At 36.2% G+C, this 21,277-nt stretch overlaps 1 protein-coding gene across 1 annotated transcript in view; it reads left to right on the forward strand.

The window, feature by feature from the left end:
- Rnf11 (ring finger protein 11) overlaps nucleotides 1-21,277 on the forward strand; it is a 33,161-nt gene that overhangs the window by 8,681 nt on the left and 3,203 nt on the right. Inside the window, exon 2 of the mRNA XM_026382401.2 lies at nucleotides 20,868-21,037. Within this exon, the coding sequence (XP_026238186.1) occupies nucleotides 20,868-21,037 (170 nt within the window). The remainder of the gene's footprint in view (nucleotides 1-20,867; nucleotides 21,038-21,277) is intronic.

Below are 21,277 nucleotides of genomic sequence, written 5' to 3' on the forward strand. Positions count from 1 at the left end.
TAAAATGGAGAGCTGTTAAGTGGGTAAACAGTTTCAGTTCTAAAAGAAGAGAAACTCTGAAGATGGATAGTGGTAATGGTTGTATAACATCATAAATGTATTTACTATCACTGAATTATATGCTAAGGTGGTAAATTCTATGTGCATTTTAAAACAAAAATGGGTAAAAATAGGCTTTAAAAAGTCTAAAGTCGACTCCTTATGAGTGACATTTAATATTGCTGAACAAATATTAATAAATAATGAATAAACAAGCAATAGGAAGATCAGAAGAATAAAGGAAGGAGAATAAGGGGAGGAAGGAGTGAAGGGAAAGGGGTGAAAATTGGGACTGTAATGGAATAAATAAAAATTTATGCATGCATGACTTTGTCAAAATGAAACCAACTACTGTGTATAATTATAATACTCTAATATTGGAAATATGAAAGATGTGAGGAAGAATTGATTTATAGATAAAGTGGTTTTTAAGGGCAGAAGGGATTATTACATGAGATTGAAAAGTAGAATAAATTTTTTTAAAAGAAATTTTAAAGTAAGGGATAAATTTCTTTTGGTAACATTTTTTTAATAGTCAGTTTGTCTTTATGATATATTATCTTTGAGCCCTGACTTACTTTATTTTGACTAAGAATACTTCAAATTAAATTGCCTATGAATTTATACATACCTACCTTTTTAATAGTGAATCTGGGGTGTGCTCCCAGGGGCCAGATGAGTAATTATCTTATTTCTTAATCCAGAGAGCACATCAAAAGTAACTAAGAGATCTGAAAATATAGAAATGAAGAAAGCATTCCTTCAAATTTATGTCTAATTAAAATTTTGTGAATACTCATTAAAAATCCAGGAGTCCTAATACCTGTGTCTTTTGTGACACAGCAGGTATGTGTTATATGTGTGTGCACACATGCTCATTTATATATTATTTTCTGCATGGGTTATTGAGCCCAGGAGCACTTTACCACTGAACTACTTCCCCAGGCACTTTTTTAAAATTTATTTTTATTGAGTTAGGGTGTTCCTAAATTGCTAGGGCTTCACTAAATTGCTGAGGTTGGCATTACCTCAGTTTCCTTAATCACTGGGATTCAGGCAGACACCACTGTGCCCCACTGTGTGTGTGTAAATAACTAAGAGGTTTTTTTTTTTTTTTTTTTTTTTTTACTATATAATCCAGTGAACAATTATGTACCTCTATAGCATAGACTAATTTCAGCCCCCCACCATCTCACTCATGCCCCCTCCAACAATCAGTACCCTTTCTCCAAAGGTAAACATTATCCTAATTTATCACCAAACTTTCAGATTGAAAATAATTCTCTGCATTGTTTGTGAAATTCATGTTACATAATGGCAGTAACTCATGTTTTCTGCATTTCTGTGCAGTATTCATTTGTATAAATGGGCCATATTTTATTTTTTTTAAGAGTGAGAGAGAGAGAATTTTTAATATTTATTTTTTAGTTTTCGGCGGACACAACATCTTTGTATGTGGTGCTGAGGATCGAACCTGGGCCGCACGCATGCCAGGCGAGCGTGCTACCACTTGAGCCACATCCCCAGCCCCAAATGGGCCATATTTTATTCATTCATTTTACTAATGATGTATATTTGGTTTGCATTGTTTTTTGGCTCTATGAAGTTGTTGTGAACATTATACATAAGCACCTATTTTTTTTTCTTAATAAGCACCTATTTGGGGTGTATATCCAGGAGCATAATTTTGGGTAAGTATATGTGTATATGTTTAGTTTTCCCTTCAACATTTTATTAGAGAAATTATCAAAAATAAAGGTTGACCGAATTGTTGGAATATTCATGTTTCAACCATAAATTCTGCAGTTAACATTTTGCTGTATTTGCCTTAATACATATCTGTACAATTCTCTCTCAATTTTTTATATTTTTTTTTTTGGTGCATTTCAAAAAGTTGCCAATTAGTTTTCCCAAGTTTACCACTCCATCAAATATATGAGAGACTGACATCTGGTATTGTCAGTCTGTTGTCTTTAAAATTTTTTCCCCAGCTTTATTGAGTTATATTTGACAAAATTATATTGTATACAACAATATTTCAATATCTATACATGTGAATGCTATAACCAAGCTAGTTAACAGATACACAACCTCAGTTTTTTTGTTGAACCTTAAGATTATCTAGTAGTAGTTTTCAGCTACACATAGTAGATTAGTATAGTCACCATGCTATACAATAATCTCCAGAATTGTCTTTATTTTATTTTAGACATTATGATAGATGTGTTGATATGTTTCCTTGTGGTTTTCTTGCATTTCCCTAGTGAGTACTAGGATTGAGAACCTTTTCATATGCTTGACCTTTTGGATATCATCTTTTATATAGTCTTTTGCCCGGTTCTTAATTGCATTGTCTGTTCCAAATGAATCTGTAGGAGTTATATTTTTACTAATAGAATCAATAGTAAGTATTCTCCCTATAACATTGAGAAAAGAAAAGGGAATGAAAAACCGGAGATTGTGTTAAGGTCTAGAATACAAAAAAAATTTTTTTTTTCCTTCCCTGCACATATGCTCAGCTCTTCAAATTATTTCACCCTTTTGGTTTTTTGTTATTTTTTAAAATATTTTTCAGTTGTAGTTGGACACAAATAAAAAAATAAATAATCATAATAATAAATTTAAAATAATTTATTTTTATGTGGTGCTGAGGATTGAACCCAGGGCCTTGCACATGCTAGGCAAGTGCTCTACTGCTGAGCCACAACCCCAGCTCTGTTCTTGTTTTTTTGGATTGAATCCAGGGCACTGAGCTACATCACTAGCTCTCCCCCAACCCGCTTTTTTTAAAATTTTGAGACAGGAGCTCTCAAGTTGCTGAGACTGGCCTTGAACTTGCTATCCTCTTGCCTCAGCCTTCTGACTGAGTTGCTGGGATTATAGACCTGTGCCACCATCCCATGCCCTTTTGCTATTTTTAAAAAATTAATTAAATACTGGTGTGATGGCCCATTGCTATAATCCCAGCTGAGACAGGAGAATCATAAGCTTGAGGCCAAACTCAGCAAGGCCCTAGGCAACTTAGTGAGATCCTGTCTCAATAAAAAAGGGCTGGGGATATAGCTCGGTGATAAAGCCCTTGGGCTCAATCCCCAATACCCCACCCCCATTAATTAATTAATGTATTTGTTTTTGACTGAGGTTTGAGTACTTCATCACTAAAATACATTCCAAGTCTGTGTGTGTATTTTTTTACTGGAGATTGCCTTGTACATGCTAGATGAGTACTCTACCACTGAGCCACTTCCCTAGACCCTCTTTTTAATTTTTGTTTTGAGACAGGTTCTAAGTTTCCAAGGTCAGTCTCCAACTGATATTCCTGCCCCTCAGCCTCCCCACTCACTGGGAACACTAACATGTACCACCACATCTGGCCCTTTTGCTGTTTTTAGATTATTCTGTGAGTGTTTAATACGTCAGACATTTGTTTTAGAATATTTTATAGTATAAAGTTTCTTAGGAAATGCTGGATAAAAAGATGTGATGAATTTTAAGATCCATGATGACAAAAATTGGTTGTACAATCTTAAATAATTTTATCTAAACCATGGAAAATGTCCACAAAAGTGGCATTTCTAAATCTTGTCTTTTTTTTCTTACTCTAAACTTACTGGCTGTCAGCACATCTATAATTCTATTGATTGGATTATGGCTTTTTAAGTCAGTAGATCAGAATTGGGTAGATAAGAATTGGGTATCCCTTACTGTTCTTTGGATTAGTTCATATTTCAGATGAATATTACTATTGTTGACTCTTACTGTTTACTTTGGGAGTTAGTATATCTCTAATTTTCATTGTATTGCCTTGGAATAAAGTACTTATAATGTATATAGTGTATGTTTATAATATCATGCAGTATATTTATAGCTGAGGCTTACAGAAGCTAAGCAACTTAATTTGCCTATGTTTGTCACATTTATATTTTTTAACAATTTTATTGAGGTATATACCAGTTTAGAGTGTATACTTCAGTGGCTTTTTGTATAGTTATGCAGCCATCACCAGTCAAGCTTAGAATGGCCTCAGAAAAAAAACAAAATCCACTATCCATTGCCATCCCCATTTCTCCACCTCTATCCCAAAGCTGGAAGCAACCACAAATCTACTTCCTGTCTATATAGATTTGTCTTAGATTCACAAATGGAATCCTACTGATATGTGGTCATTTGTGCCTGATTCTTTGCCTGATTCTTAAAGTTAAAGCATAACTTTAAGTTTTACATATTTTGTAATATAGTGGGACTTCGTATGTATTATGTGCTTCTGTTGCTGGAGATGGAACCCAGGGCCTCATGCATGCTAGGCAAGTCCTCTACTACTAAATTATTTCACCATTCCAGGACTTCATTCTTTTTGTCAGATATTCCATTGTGTAGATATACCACTTAATAATTTCATTAATTGATAGATATTTGGGATATTTCTAGCTTTTTGGCTCTTATGAATGCTGCTACATTGAACAGTTGTGTTCAGGCAGTCTTGCAGTTATATATTTTCATTGCTTAGATATACACTTATGGAATTGCTGTACCCAATAACTCCACATTTAACCTTTTGAAAAACTGTCAACTCTTGGACCATATTACATCTGCCACAGCAATGTAGAGGGCTTTGATATCTACATGTTCTTGTTAAAAATTATTGTTTGTCATTTTGGTGGATGGCAGTGAAGTGTTATCTTTATATTAGTTTTTCTCCCTCTTTTTTCTTTTGGTGGTGCTTGGGCTCAAACCCAGGGCCTCACACATATTAGACAAATATTCTACCATTGAGCACTCCAGCCTAAGTGATATAGTTCTCATTGTGGTTTTGATGAGTATTTCCCTAAAGGCTAATTAAATTGAACACCTTCAGGGGCTTAACTGGATCTTTGTATACCTCCTGAGTACTGAGTGTCAACAGAATTTAATTCTAGAGCTAATTATAGGGTAACATGAGAAGATGGGGCAGTGAGTTACCTGGTACATAAGATCTAAGAACTTGATTTTCTTAACAATTTTTAGGTAATAATAGAAACTAATTGATTTTAAATATTTATAATTTTTTAATATACAGTTTTTTAAGATAAATGCTTAAAGCATGATGGAATTTTTTAAAATATATTTTTTAGCTATAGATGGCCACAATATCTTTTTATTTTTATGTGGTGCTGAGGATGGAACCCAATGCCTCACACATGCAAGGCAAGCGCTCTACCACTGGGCTATAACCCCAGCTCATGATGGGATTCTTTTTTAAGGGCTTAATTTATTTTTTTAAGGGTGGGGGTAACTGGGGATTCAACGCAGGAGTTTACCACTGAGCTACATCCTCAGCCCACTTTATTTATTTATTTATTTTTAAGAGAGAGTGAGAGAGGAGAGAGAGAGAGAGAGAGAGAGAGAATTTTTAACATTTATTTTTTAGTTCTCGGCGGACACAACATCTTTGTTGGTATGTGGTGCTGAGGATCGAACCTGGGCCGCACGCATGCCAGGCGAGCGCGCTACCGCTGAGCCACATCTCCAGCCCCCCTCAGCCCACTTTATTTTGAGACAGTTTTTCTAAATTGCTGAAGCTGGCCTCAGACTTGCAATCCTCCTGCCTCAGCCTCCCAAGTCACTAGGATTACAGACGAGCCCTGCTTTGCCCAGCTCAGGGATAATATATTTCCATTCTGTATTAAATTGTTTATTAAAAATAATAGTCTATAAAATGGAGAGCTGTTAAGTGGGTAAACAGTTTCAGTTCTAAAAGAAGAGAAACTCTGAAGATGGATAGTGGTAATGGTTGTATAACATCATAAATGTATTTACTATCACTGAATTATATGCTAAGGTGGTAAATTCTATGTGCATTTTAAAACAAAAATGGGTAAAAATAGGCTTTAAAAAGTCTAAAGTCGACTCCTTATGAGTGACATTTAATATTGCTGAACAAATATTAATAAATAATGAATAAACAAGCAATAGGAAGATCAGAAGAATAAAGGAAGGAGAATAAGGGGAGGAAGGAGTGAAGGGAAAGGGGTGAAAATTGGGACTGTAATGGAATAAATAAAAATTTATGCATGCATGACTTTGTCAAAATGAAACCAACTACTGTGTATAATTATAATACTCTAATATTGGAAATATGAAAGATGTGAGGAAGAATTGATTTATAGATAAAGTGGTTTTTAAGGGCAGAAGGGATTATTACATGAGATTGAAAAGTAGAATAAATTTTTTTAAAAGAAATTTTAAAGTAAGGGATAAATTTCTTTTGGTAACATTTTTTTAATAGTCAGTTTGTCTTTATGATATATTATCTTTGAGCCCTGACTTACTTTATTTTGACTAAGAATACTTCAAATTAAATTGCCTATGAATTTATACATACCTACCTTTTTAATAGTGAATCTGGGGTGTGCTCCCAGGGGCCAGATGAGTAATTATCTTATTTCTTAATCCAGAGAGCACATCAAAAGTAACTAAGAGATCTGAAAATATAGAAATGAAGAAAGCATTCCTTCAAATTTATGTCTAATTAAAATTTTGTGAATACTCATTAAAAATCCAGGAGTCCTAATACCTGTGTCTTTTGTGACACAGCAGGTATGTGTTATATGTGTGTGCACACATGCTCATTTATATATTATTTTCTGCATGGGTTATTGAGCCCAGGAGCACTTTACCACTGAACTACTTCCCCAGGCACTTTTTTAAAATTTATTTTTATTGAGTTAGGGTGTTCCTAAATTGCTAGGGCTTCACTAAATTGCTGAGGTTGGCATTACCTCAGTTTCCTTAATCACTGGGATTCAGGCAGACACCACTGTGCCCCACTGTGTGTGTGTAAATAACTAAGAGGTTTTTTTTTTTTTTTTTTTTTTTTACTATATAATCCAGTGAACAATTATGTACCTCTATAGCATAGACTAATTTCAGCCCCCCACCATCTCACTCATGCCCCCTCCAACAATCAGTACCCTTTCTCCAAAGGTAAACATTATCCTAATTTATCACCAAACTTTCAGATTGAAAATAATTCTCTGCATTGTTTGTGAAATTCATGTTACATAATGGCAGTAACTCATGTTTTCTGCATTTCTGTGCAGTATTCATTTGTATAAATGGGCCATATTTTATTTTTTTTAAGAGTGAGAGAGAGAGAATTTTTAATATTTATTTTTTAGTTTTCGGCGGACACAACATCTTTGTATGTGGTGCTGAGGATCGAACCTGGGCCGCACGCATGCCAGGCGAGCGTGCTACCACTTGAGCCACATCCCCAGCCCCAAATGGGCCATATTTTATTCATTCATTTTACTAATGATGTATATTTGGTTTGCATTGTTTTTTGGCTCTATGAAGTTGTTGTGAACATTATACATAAGCACCTATTTTTTTTTCTTAATAAGCACCTATTTGGGGTGTATATCCAGGAGCATAATTTTGGGTAAGTATATGTGTATATGTTTAGTTTTCCCTTCAACATTTTATTAGAGAAATTATCAAAAATAAAGGTTGACCGAATTGTTGGAATATTCATGTTTCAACCATAAATTCTGCAGTTAACATTTTGCTGTATTTGCCTTAATACATATCTGTACAATTCTCTCTCAATTTTTTATATTTTTTTTTTTGGTGCATTTCAAAAAGTTGCCAATTAGTTTTCCCAAGTTTACCACTCCATCAAATATATGAGAGACTGACATCTGGTATTGTCAGTCTGTTGTCTTTAAAATTTTTTCCCCAGCTTTATTGAGTTATATTTGACAAAATTATATTGTATACAACAATATTTCAATATCTATACATGTGAATGCTATAACCAAGCTAGTTAACAGATACACAACCTCAGTTTTTTTGTTGAACCTTAAGATTATCTAGTAGTAGTTTTCAGCTACACATAGTAGATTAGTATAGTCACCATGCTATACAATAATCTCCAGAATTGTCTTTATTTTATTTTAGACATTATGATAGATGTGTTGATATGTTTCCTTGTGGTTTTCTTGCATTTCCCTAGTGAGTACTAGGATTGAGAACCTTTTCATATGCTTGACCTTTTGGATATCATCTTTTATATAGTCTTTTGCCCGGTTCTTAATTGCATTGTCTGTTCCAAATGAATCTGTAGGAGTTATATTTTTACTAATAGAATCAATAGTAAGTATTCTCCCTATAACATTGAGAAAAGAAAAGGGAATGAAAAACCGGAGATTGTGTTAAGGTCTAGAATACAAAAAAAATTTTTTTTTTCCTTCCCTGCACATATGCTCAGCTCTTCAAATTATTTCACCCTTTTGGTTTTTTGTTATTTTTTAAAATATTTTTCAGTTGTAGTTGGACACAAATAAAAAAATAAATAATCATAATAATAAATTTAAAATAATTTATTTTTATGTGGTGCTGAGGATTGAACCCAGGGCCTTGCACATGCTAGGCAAGTGCTCTACTGCTGAGCCACAACCCCAGCTCTGTTCTTGTTTTTTTGGATTGAATCCAGGGCACTGAGCTACATCACTAGCTCTCCCCCAACCCGCTTTTTTTAAAATTTTGAGACAGGAGCTCTCAAGTTGCTGAGACTGGCCTTGAACTTGCTATCCTCTTGCCTCAGCCTTCTGACTGAGTTGCTGGGATTATAGACCTGTGCCACCATCCCATGCCCTTTTGCTATTTTTAAAAAATTAATTAAATACTGGTGTGATGGCCCATTGCTATAATCCCAGCTGAGACAGGAGAATCATAAGCTTGAGGCCAAACTCAGCAAGGCCCTAGGCAACTTAGTGAGATCCTGTCTCAATAAAAAAGGGCTGGGGATATAGCTCGGTGATAAAGCCCTTGGGCTCAATCCCCAATACCCCACCCCCATTAATTAATTAATGTATTTGTTTTTGACTGAGGTTTGAGTACTTCATCACTAAAATACATTCCAAGTCTGTGTGTGTATTTTTTTACTGGAGATTGCCTTGTACATGCTAGATGAGTACTCTACCACTGAGCCACTTCCCTAGACCCTCTTTTTAATTTTTGTTTTGAGACAGGTTCTAAGTTTCCAAGGTCAGTCTCCAACTGATATTCCTGCCCCTCAGCCTCCCCACTCACTGGGAACACTAACATGTACCACCACATCTGGCCCTTTTGCTGTTTTTAGATTATTCTGTGAGTGTTTAATACGTCAGACATTTGTTTTAGAATATTTTATAGTATAAAGTTTCTTAGGAAATGCTGGATAAAAAGATGTGATGAATTTTAAGATCCATGATGACAAAAATTGGTTGTACAATCTTAAATAATTTTATCTAAACCATGGAAAATGTCCACAAAAGTGGCATTTCTAAATCTTGTCTTTTTTTTCTTACTCTAAACTTACTGGCTGTCAGCACATCTATAATTCTATTGATTGGATTATGGCTTTTTAAGTCAGTAGATCAGAATTGGGTAGATAAGAATTGGGTATCCCTTACTGTTCTTTGGATTAGTTCATATTTCAGATGAATATTACTATTGTTGACTCTTACTGTTTACTTTGGGAGTTAGTATATCTCTAATTTTCATTGTATTGCCTTGGAATAAAGTACTTATAATGTATATAGTGTATGTTTATAATATCATGCAGTATATTTATAGCTGAGGCTTACAGAAGCTAAGCAACTTAATTTGCCTATGTTTGTCACATTTATATTTTTTAACAATTTTATTGAGGTATATACCAGTTTAGAGTGTATACTTCAGTGGCTTTTTGTATAGTTATGCAGCCATCACCAGTCAAGCTTAGAATGGCCTCAGAAAAAAAACAAAATCCACTATCCATTGCCATCCCCATTTCTCCACCTCTATCCCAAAGCTGGAAGCAACCACAAATCTACTTCCTGTCTATATAGATTTGTCTTAGATTCACAAATGGAATCCTACTGATATGTGGTCATTTGTGCCTGATTCTTTGCCTGATTCTTAAAGTTAAAGCATAACTTTAAGTTTTACATATTTTGTAATATAGTGGGACTTCGTATGTATTATGTGCTTCTGTTGCTGGAGATGGAACCCAGGGCCTCATGCATGCTAGGCAAGTCCTCTACTACTAAATTATTTCACCATTCCAGGACTTCATTCTTTTTGTCAGATATTCCATTGTGTAGATATACCACTTAATAATTTCATTAATTGATAGATATTTGGGATATTTCTAGCTTTTTGGCTCTTATGAATGCTGCTACATTGAACAGTTGTGTTCAGGCAGTCTTGCAGTTATATATTTTCATTGCTTAGATATACACTTATGGAATTGCTGTACCCAATAACTCCACATTTAACCTTTTGAAAAACTGTCAACTCTTGGACCATATTACATCTGCCACAGCAATGTAGAGGGCTTTGATATCTACATGTTCTTGTTAAAAATTATTGTTTGTCATTTTGGTGGATGGCAGTGAAGTGTTATCTTTATATTAGTTTTTCTCCCTCTTTTTTCTTTTGGTGGTGCTTGGGCTCAAACCCAGGGCCTCACACATATTAGACAAATATTCTACCATTGAGCACTCCAGCCTAAGTGATATAGTTCTCATTGTGGTTTTGATGAGTATTTCCCTAAAGGCTAATTAAATTGAACACCTTCAGGGGCTTAACTGGATCTTTGTATACCTCCTTTGAGAAGTGTCTGTTCAAATCTTGTGTGTGTGCTAAGAATTGAATCCAGTGCTTTGTACATGCCATGTATGTGCTCAACCACTGAATGACATCCCCACTTTTTTTTTTTTTTTTGTACTGGGGATTAAACCAAGGGGCACTTAACCACTGAGCCACATCCTCAGCCCTTTTGTATTTTTTTTTCCTTTTTGTATTTTTATTAGAGAGGGTTTTACTGAGTTGCTTAGGGCCTTGCTAATTTGCTGAGGCTAGCTTTGAACTCTAAATCCTGCCTCATCCTCTCCAGCCACTGGGATTACATTTGTGTGCCACCACGCCTGGCTATCCACATTTTTTTTTTTAAGGCAGGTTCTTAACTATATCTTTCAGTTTGTCTTTAACTCTTAGGCTCAAGCAGTTCTACTTCAGCCTCTGGAGTAGCTAGCACTACCGGAATGCACCACCATGCCCATTCTTACCCATTTTAAAGATCTGAAGCTGGGGACATAGCTCAGTGGTAGAGTGCTTGCCTAGCATGCACCAAGCCCTGGGTTCAATCCCTAGCAGGGGAGGAGGGAGAGGGGAGACAAACATTCAATCCCTAGCAGGGGAGGGGGGAGAGGGGAGACAAACATGGACGGATGGATGGACTGCTTAAACATTTGTGTGAACGTTTTTGGTTTGAAACTAATTGTGTTCCAAAGTGTCCTGTACCATTTTATGTTACCACCAGCGGCGTTTTTTGGATTTTTACTATCCTAATATGGCCCACACTATAATCCTAGTTACTAAGGAGGTTGAAGCATGAGGATTGCAAGTTTGAGGCCAGCCTGGGCAACTTAATGAAACACTCTCAAAAAATAAAAAGCACCATTGATATAGTTCACACAAGGGTAGAGTGCCCATGTGTTTAATTCCCAGTGCTAGAAAAAACAAACACAAAAAAACAGTTAAATACCATTTTAGACTCTCTGGAATGAGAGTTAAACTGGTAAATGTGGGCAATGATGTGAGAGATTGAAACACTAAATACTCCTGTTGAACGCAAAATGGTGAAGATGTCGAACAGAGTTCTACTTTTTTTTCTCTTAAAAAGAGAAGAGAGAGAATTTTTTTTTATGTGGTGCTGAGGATCGAACCCAGTGCCCCGCACATGCCAGGCGAGCATGTTACCGCTTGAGCCACATCCCCAGCCCCAGAGTTCTATTCTTGTATACCCAAGAAAAATATAAGCTCTACACAAAAATGTAGAAGTGAATTTTCTTAAAGAGTGTTACTAGCCAAAAAGTAGAAAAACAAGCTAACCATGGTAGTGCATGCCTGTAATCCCAGTGGATGGTAAGTTCAAAGCCATTTAGCAAGGTGCTAATAAGCAATTTAGACCCTTTCTCAGAATAAAAAAATAAAAGGAGCTTGGTATGTGGATAGTGGTAAAGCACCCCTAGGTTCAATCTCTGGTACCAAAAAGAAAAAAAAAAGTAGAAATCACCCAAATGTCTATCAATAACTACATAAAATGTAGTATTTCCATATAAGAATATTTAGCAATAAAAATGAATGGTTTTGATACTGCTGGTCCTTGGATGAACTTTGAAACTATGCTAAATGAAATTCCATGCACATAATAATAAAAGAATACAATTATGACATTTGCAAGTAAATGGATGGAATTGGAAAATAGGCTAAGTGAAACAAGCCAGGACCCCACCCCATGGGGGGGGGGTGGAGGAGAGAAAGTCTACTCACAAAAGACCACATTGCATCCATTCTACTTAAGTGAAATAGGCATATCTTTAAAGACAGGAGGCAGTTTAGTGGATGCCTAGGGGGAAATGAGGAGTTGCTATGGGTACAGGATTTCTTTTAGTGGGGGAAAGGAATCTAAAATTCACTGGTAATGATTGTATAATTCTTGGAATATACTAAAACTCTCTGAATTGTGAATTATATATTACTCATCTCAGGTGTTACATTCAATGTAGGCCTTTTGCTTTGTAGTGATTCTTGTACTTCCTTAATGAGATACACTCTTAAAAACTTTTAAACTGATATGTACATTGAATAAGCTGATTTCCTATTTACCTTCAAAAATGTTAGAATCCAAGAAATATATCTCCTTTAGGAGATTCTTAAAATAGATTCAGCATTCTTAACATGAGAGTTCAGCATTTTGTAGAAGGAATAATTTTTATTTGTGATGTTAGCCGTAGTCTTCAATAAAATTGCTTTTGGCCTCGGGGTAAATCTTGTGTTTATCATGCAGGAGGCCTTCAGTTCAGACCCCAGCATTGCAATAAGCAAAAAAAGAAAGAAAGAAAAAATTTTCAAAATTATGAGACTCTTGTAAAGTCTCATAAATTCATGCTAAGTCAGGAAATAATCTCTTGGCCTGCAAATACTCCGGAGATCTGCACTAATGGCAAACAATTCTTTGCCAAAAGACAAAATTGTAGCCATTTTATTTATAAATTGAATTGAATTGGCGCTTTTTTTTTTTTTTTTTTTTTTGCAAATTTAGATTGGGGAAGATTCCATTCTACAAAGTAGAATGAGAGCTCCCAACCAGGCAATAGCAGAACAGTGGGTTTGTATAAAAATGATTAGCCTCCTGTAACTTATAGTTACTTTTTTTAATAAGGGTTAAAGCATAGGGAATTTGCATGTCATGCTGACTAAAACTGGCTTGCTTGGGGATTTGGCTATTAACTCTCTGGGAAGATCAGATAAACAACTTGGTTTCGCTTTGCTGGCATAGAATTTCAGCAAGAGTGACTGCATTTTGGTTTCTGGTTTGGGCCTCATGCAGAGCCCAGTTCAAACCAGTGACCTCTTATATGTTTAATATGTTTAATAATAATATACCTAATCAGTGAGGAGGTGCCATTTCCCTTCAAAACTAGTTTGCTTGGTGGGATAGAAAAGATAGTTGAATTTAGGGAAGAAAGTGGAGGTGGGGCTTAGGTAAAAATACCTCAGAGAAAGAAAGATGGTTTATTTTAATGATACATATGAATTAAAAATCAAAAGCTGCCGAGAAATCAGGGGACTCACTCTGCTGTGAGACCCTCACATGGTTTTACTTAGGGTTTCAAGGTTTTTTTTGTTTGTGGTATCTCCTAATATGTGCATAGTTCTACATTCTATCTTAATTTTGTTTCCCCATAATCTTGATTATACCTGCCTTTTAATTGGCATTGCTACAACCTTTAGTGATAATACATTTAGTGATAACACATTTCTCTTCCAAATAGGACACTGTGCAATCCTATGTATGGAATACTCAGTATTTAATAGAAACCAACTAGTAAATTTCATTTTAAAAACAAGCAAACAAACCCCAGCCCTGGAAGCAGAGCACTTTTTCAAACATTCAGGCCACGCTCGCCTGTCAACTTTCTTAATATCATGATACTGATAAATGATACTGATATCATAGTTAAATGCTATTATTATTTATTATTTATATAGTTAAATGCTATTATTTGGGGGTTTTCTTGCTGTTATGAGCAAGATTAATAGAACATCAGAGCTAAAATACACATTGTGACCAACTATTCCAAATCTTTCTTTCTTTCTTTTTTTATGACCATAAGTGTAAGTTTGGCAAAATTCAGAGAAAACATACCCAGCAGGAGACTGCAGCTGGGGAGGAGGTGGTGCTAGCAGCAGTTTTAAGGCTGTAAGGAGAAAAATCAGAAGGGCTGGCTCTTATTTCTTACTGGATAAAAAGATACAGCTTTTGGTGACAAGCTGCATTCTTTAGCAGTGACTTTATTTTTCCGTCACCACAAACCAGACTTGTACTATTTCCAGTCTCAGCACATTATTTAGGCAATTCCCCACTGCATTGTTTTAGTTTCTGAAATTGTATCATATTGATACAATTTCAGAAACTAAAATTGAATTGAATCCAACTTTTAATGGAATGCCTTTCAGATGGTCACATTTTACATTTTCATCTGTTTTTGTCTTAATATTGGGGCCCAGAATGTTCTATTCATTTTGTAGATGCTACCTTATTTATTAACAAACAATTGGAATGTTTCAGAGATTTTGCTCATAAGGTTGGACCTGCTTTGTTATATTTTGATTCTGCCTGTGTCTGAACCTGTCATTTCCCATTGCCCTGTATTTGCATGTTTTATAATCCTCTGTCCTTTTTATATTCTACCTTCTTCCATGTTGCTGCATTTTTCCTTAGTGCACATTAAATTATTCCTTTTTTATAGGACAAATGTGTCTTTTTGAATTCACTTGGAATTTTTTTTTTTATTTTACATGCAGACTTTTTTGGAGAACTAAAGAAAGCATTAAGGAAAATGATGTTTAAATTTATTGGTAAAAGATTTGCTTTTCTAACTGAATTCTACCTGTCCAAGAGCAAGCAACTGTGTGTATCCTATCACTGAGGACATGATAAATAAGACTGTAAGATACTTAAGTAGATGATGGATAAAGGAAGTCAGGAAGAATGAAATATCTACTTAAATGACTGGTGATATCATTATAGGAGAGCCCAAATGGTTCAGAGGTTTGTTTTTGTTTTTGTACTGGGATTGAACCCAGGGCCACTTTAACACTGAGGCCAGCCACAAACTCTTCTGACTCAGTTCATGAGTTGGGATTTCAGGCTTTTGCCACTGCACCTTGTTCAGAGGTATTAAGTAACATGCCTAAAGTCACATACGTGTTTACATGCCAGTGTTGAAATTCCATGAAATGCTTGTATTTACACAGTCCTTCTCTGCTATTAACCTAGATAGAAATTCTGGATTTGAAAATAATATGGAACTATATAGAGGTATAGTTTGGTTTTGGTTCTTGTGGATGGGTAGGTAGAAATTTGAAAAATAGCAAGCCAGGTGTTGTCACTTGGAGAAGCCCTGTTGTAATTCATATCAAGTTTACCTTTTTTATTGTGATTTATCAAATCATTAGCAATTTTTTCATATTACATCAGCAGTTTTTTTTTAAAGTTAAGTGTTATGACATAGATTATAGGAACACTAGTGATTTGATATAGATCATTCAGCTATCCAGTAATGTTTTAGTCCTAACTATGGGCCAGGTACTGTGCATTGGTAAGCAGATAGAGCTGGGTAAGGTAGCACAATCTTGTAATTTCAGTGACTCAAGAGGCTGAGTCATGAAGATCACTAAATTTGAGACCAGAAATTCAAGACCCTGCCTTGATGATTGATAAGTTGATTGGTAGGCAGGCAGCAGGATATATATAGCTCATTGGTATAGAGTGCCCTGGGTTCAATCTCTAGTATGGGTTAGGGAAGGGAATCACAGTTAAATTGCTTTTTTAGCCCAAACAGTGATGGTTTGTATTCATAGCCAAAGAGATGATTATTCTTGCTGTAATATAAATCCAAGGAGCTTTCATTTAAGAATTGCCAATTCCCAGGTACTTTTTGACCTTTTTCTAACTGGTGTTCTCTGCTTTAATCAAATACTCTCTTGAAGGCCAATGTTTATATTAACAATTTGGTACTTTAAAAAAAAAAGAGTGAGGAGGGGGGAGAGAGAGAATTTTAATGTTTATGTTTTAGTATTTGGCGGACACAACATCTTTGCTTTTGTATGTGGTGCTGAGGATCGATGCCAGGCGAGCGAGCTACCGCTTGAGCCACTTAAGTGTTCATATTTGGGGAAGGGGTTGTATGTCAGCATACAGAGCAGACTGGTTATATTGTTTCTGGTTTTTATTTTTGTTTTCTAGCTTTTTAAATATATACATGACAGTACAGTGCATTTTGACACATCATACATAATTGGAATATAACTTCTCATTTGTCTGGTTATACATGATGTAGAGTTACAGGTCATGTAAACATATATGTACATAGGGGAATAATATCTGATTCATTCTACTTTCATTCCTAACCCCATGCCCCCTCCCTTCCCTTCACTCCCCGCTGTCTAGTCCAAAATACCTCTTTCTCCCCTTTCTCTCTCTCTCTCTCTCTCTCTCTCTCTCTCTCTCTCACACACACACACACCTCTCTCTCTCTCTCTCTCTCTCTCTCTCTCTCACACACACACACACACACACACACACTCTCTTATTGTGAATTAATGTGTTGAGGGGCGCCCAGGTGGGTTTCGTAGTTTAGTTACTGTGAATTGAGCTGCTGTAAACATTGATGTCACTGTAGTATGTTGATTTGAGTCCTTTGGGTATAAACCTAGGAATGGGATGACTGGGTCAAGTGGTGTTTCCATTCCAAGTTTTCTTAGGAATTTCCATATTGCTTTCCAGTGCTCTAGTTGCAGTCCCAACAATGTATGAGTGTACACTTTCCCCATATACTTGCAACATTTATTGTTACTTACATTCTTGATGATTGCTATTCAAAATGGTGTTTTTTACCATCTGCTTTCCATAGTGGTTGTACTAATTTGCAGTCCCTCCAGCAATGTATGAGTGTACCTCGCCCCCCCCATCTTTGGCAGCATTCATTGTTGCTTGTATTATTGATTGCCATTCTGATGAGACAGTGTCTCTTTCAAGAATCTGAGAGAAAGCCAGTAAGACTAAAAAGCAATGATTTGAATGCAGGCTTAAAGAATTACTCTACCCAGTGCACAGTGCATCCTAGTGCCTCCTGCTAAGGCAGGAGGATCATGAGTTCAGAGTCAGCCTTAGCAAAAGCTAGGCACTAAGTAATTCAGTGAGACCCTGTCTCTAAATAAAATAGGGCTGGGGATGTGACTAAGTGGTTGAGTACCCCTGAGTTCAATCCCCAGTACCCCCCCCCAAAAAAAATTGCTCTGCTATATAGAAAACAAATTGAGGGTTTGCTAGCTAATACTGCATACTAGGGAAGAAATGAGAGCTTACACTAGGCAACTTGTCTATGTTGGCAATAGAAATGGAAAGAAAATAACAGATTGTCTATTTATGTAGAAAAGAAGTTCACCACAACCTGATGACATATTTAATATGAGAGGGTGAGGAAGAAGGAGGAGGTGTCAAGGATGTCTTTATCTTACAAAAATAGAAAGACAGGATCATGCCATTTACTGAGAGAAGCTTAAAAGAGGATCAGATTTTTGAAGGGGAATTTGTTTATGGACATGTTGAGTTTGAGGTACCCTTGAGTCATTGGATTGGAACTGTCAGGTAGAACCTAGAGTTTAAAAGGGAGATCTAGATTTGAAATGTAATTTGCTGGGGGCGGGTGGGGGCTGTGGGGGTTGAACCAGGTCCTTGTGCATGTGAGGCAAGCACTCTACCAACTGAGCTATATCCCCAGTCCTAGAAATGAATAAATTTATGAATCATACCTGTCAATAAGGCCATAGTGTTAGGTGAAGACCATGACAGGATTAAAAAAGGATGCACATAGGATCTTATTTAACACCCTCTACCCCCTCAAGATAAAGGCAGATAGCTAATGGATTCTCTTGAAAGTACTTTTTCCTTACACTAAATAATAAATGTTCAATATTATTCCTTTTAAATTAACTTTGAGAAAAGTTGATGCTGGATCACCACTGTTGTCAAAGTATGTGAAGGCTGATGGTATAGCTCAGTGATGGAACACTTGCGTAGCATGTTTGAGGTACTGGGTTCAAACCCCAGAACTGCAAAGAAAAAGAGAATTCAAAGCATGCTGGGATTTTGTTTGTATTTTGCTTTTGCAAGGGGGCATATCTAATACTACCATTTGAAAACATGGGCATCAATGCAGGCACCATTGCTATCACTGTGAACATTATTTGAACATTATTATATGTTTTTATACCTTTTATCATCAGCTCTATACTTAGGCCCTGGAGTATATTCTATTCAAAATTTTTAGTTTTCATTTGTTTTTAGCTGGCAATGACAGTAGCCATGGAAATGAAGTAGGAACAAATCATAGTCATTGGCATTGGGAATCCTTAAGACAGTTTTCAGGCTTGATAAGACTCAAAAATCAGCATGTAATCCTACTCACAGCTTTATAGCAAAAGAATACAAAGCAAAATCAGTAAAGGGGAAATGTGCATAGGGCAAAGTTCAGAAGAAATCAAGTATCAGCTTGAAGGGTTGTCATCTAGCGAAGCTCATTGGTGATTCATACCCAAGGAATTAAAATAGACACTTACTTGCCTAGCATATACCATATTCCAGAATCAGAAGGAAATCAGATTTTCGGCAAAAATCGTAGTTTACATAAAGAGTTTGGACACAGTGAACTATCAGTTATGAAATAGGAAGAATCATCCCCCAATCTTTATTTTTGAGCTAATGGGGATTGACAAGAGCATCCCACCACCACCCCCCCTTTTTTTTTAACTAAGGATTGAGCTCAGGGGCCCTGAGCCTCATCTCTAGCCCTTTCTTGTGTTTTATTTAGAGACTGGATCTCACTGAGTTGCTTAGCACCTCGCTTTTCCTAAGGCTGGCTTTGAACTTGTGATCCTCAAATGTCTCAGCCTCCCCAGCCGGTGGGATTATAGGTGTGTGCTGCGCCACACCTGTACTACACACCTGTAGTAAAGACAGGAAATGTAGCTCAGTGGTAAAGCAATTCTGGATTGAATACCCAGTAACAAAGAAAAACAAAACACCACACCGTTGGATTCTTATAGTGACCCTAGTATTTTAAAGATGGAGAGACTGAGGCTCAGAGACATTAAATAACATATATAGCACGTAGGTGACAGAATAGACATTCTTTTTGAATCTACACTATGGAATTTTTCTGCTAGATTTGGCTAGTCTTTAATATGATTAAGAACAGGGTGCCCACACCATATTTATGATTTAATATCTAAAGATGAAATAGGAAATGGGAAGACAGAAAGATATACTTTCTTGGGGAAAATATCCATGAAATCCTGGAATACTGGAAATAAAAATACTGGAAATAAAAACAATCATAACACATTTTCTTGATCAACATTCACTGAGGTACATCCTTAGCCCATGCCCTTGCTTACAAAAGTAACAATGCAGCTGGGTGTGGTAGTGCAAGCCAGTAATCCCATTGACTCAGGAGGCTGAGGAAGGAGGATTGCAAGTTTGAGGCCAGCCTGGGCAGTTTAGGAAGACTGTCTGGAAAAAAATTGTGCTTCGGATGTAGCCGAGTAGTAAAACACCCCTGGGTAACATGCATGTGCGCACAGACACACACACACAAACACACACACATTAAAATGATGCAGGCAATACATGTGCAAGGAAAACTGATGGGAAATTACGTAACTCCTTACTGATTCAACCTCTAATCCAGTCCCTAGCACCTGACCCTCTGTAAATATTAACATACCACAAAGAATGGCTGATTTCCTTCTGGAGGTAGCCCACACTTTTTCCTTGAATGTGTGTTCCTTGATTTACTCCGAAAACTTCTCACTCAAGATGGCTTGTATTCTCCTTTGACTGTTTAAATGGCCAGCATTCTCCTTTGAATGCCTGTTACCTTATCCAAAAGACATCTCTCTCTTGAGAGCCCACATTCTCCTCTGAATGTTTATCTACTTTCCTAAATATGTGCCTCTGCCTTGTGCCTACTGAAAGTCACTTATAACAAGGACCTCACTTGTCCTGAGTTGAGGTCCCCCTTTCTAGGAACTCCTCCAGTCTGAAAAAGGATCACACTTTTTGACTGCACAGTGAATTTTGCAGATTTTATTGCAACAATACCCAGTCTTTCAAATAGTAGATGCATTTTAAGGTTATTTTATCTGTGGAAAGAAAAGAAAAAATAAGTCTGGGATGGCCAGACACACATATTGTTAATACTGTGACCACAACTCCGTTGCAGCATACAGAATGTGACTCAGTTCCACTGCTTGATTACATGGCAGGTCTGTTTATATTATCTATTGGTATATCAGAAATGAATATATCTTGATATATTGGACTTCATGGAAAAATAACATTAATTTTATGCTAGGTTTTCAGTAAGGCTAATGTTTGTTTCCTTTAAAACTACGTCTGAGGGCTGGGGTTGTGGCTCAGCGGTAGAGTGCTTGCCTAGCACATGTGAGGCCCTGAGTTTGATCCTCAGCACCACATAAAAATAATTAAAATAGTTATTGTGTCCAACTACAACTAAAAAAAAAATCAACTAGGTCTGATAGCTAAACATGAATTTTTTGTTTTGTTTTATTGTAGAAGCTAAAGTTAAGGCAGAGCTGGGTGCCCCCTTCTCCCAAACCACACAAAACCAAAGAAAACAGACTGTAATAAAATAAGGTTTTTAATCTTTAATTCCTTTTTTAATATTTAGGAACAAGTTCCAGTTCCAGTTTATCATCCAACACCTAGCCAGACTCGGCTAGCAACTCAGCTGACTGAAGAAGAACAAATTAGGATAGCTCAAAGAATAGGCCTTATACAGCATCTGCCTAAAGGAGTTTATGACCCTGGAAGAGATGGATCCGAAAAAAAGATCCGGGAGTAAGTTTTAATTAATAAACACATTTCAGAGGTCTGTTTTCTGAGATTAACTTTTTGAAAATTTGCGTTTTCTCATGTACTTTGGAAGTCTGTGATATTTATGATTTTAGAACACCTCAGTTAATGCAATAAGAGGTTCAGAGTAACAATAAGGAAGAATTTGGTAAAAAAAACAAAAAGCCAAGAAATCATGTGGATTCAGACCATTATATGCTGCTGTCTATTTGAATGACTTTGATG

Source organism: Urocitellus parryii, chromosome 11 (genome assembly GCF_045843805.1).
Source record: "Urocitellus parryii isolate mUroPar1 chromosome 11, mUroPar1.hap1, whole genome shotgun sequence".
Classification (NCBI taxonomy): Eukaryota; Metazoa; Chordata; class Mammalia; order Rodentia; family Sciuridae; genus Urocitellus; species Urocitellus parryii.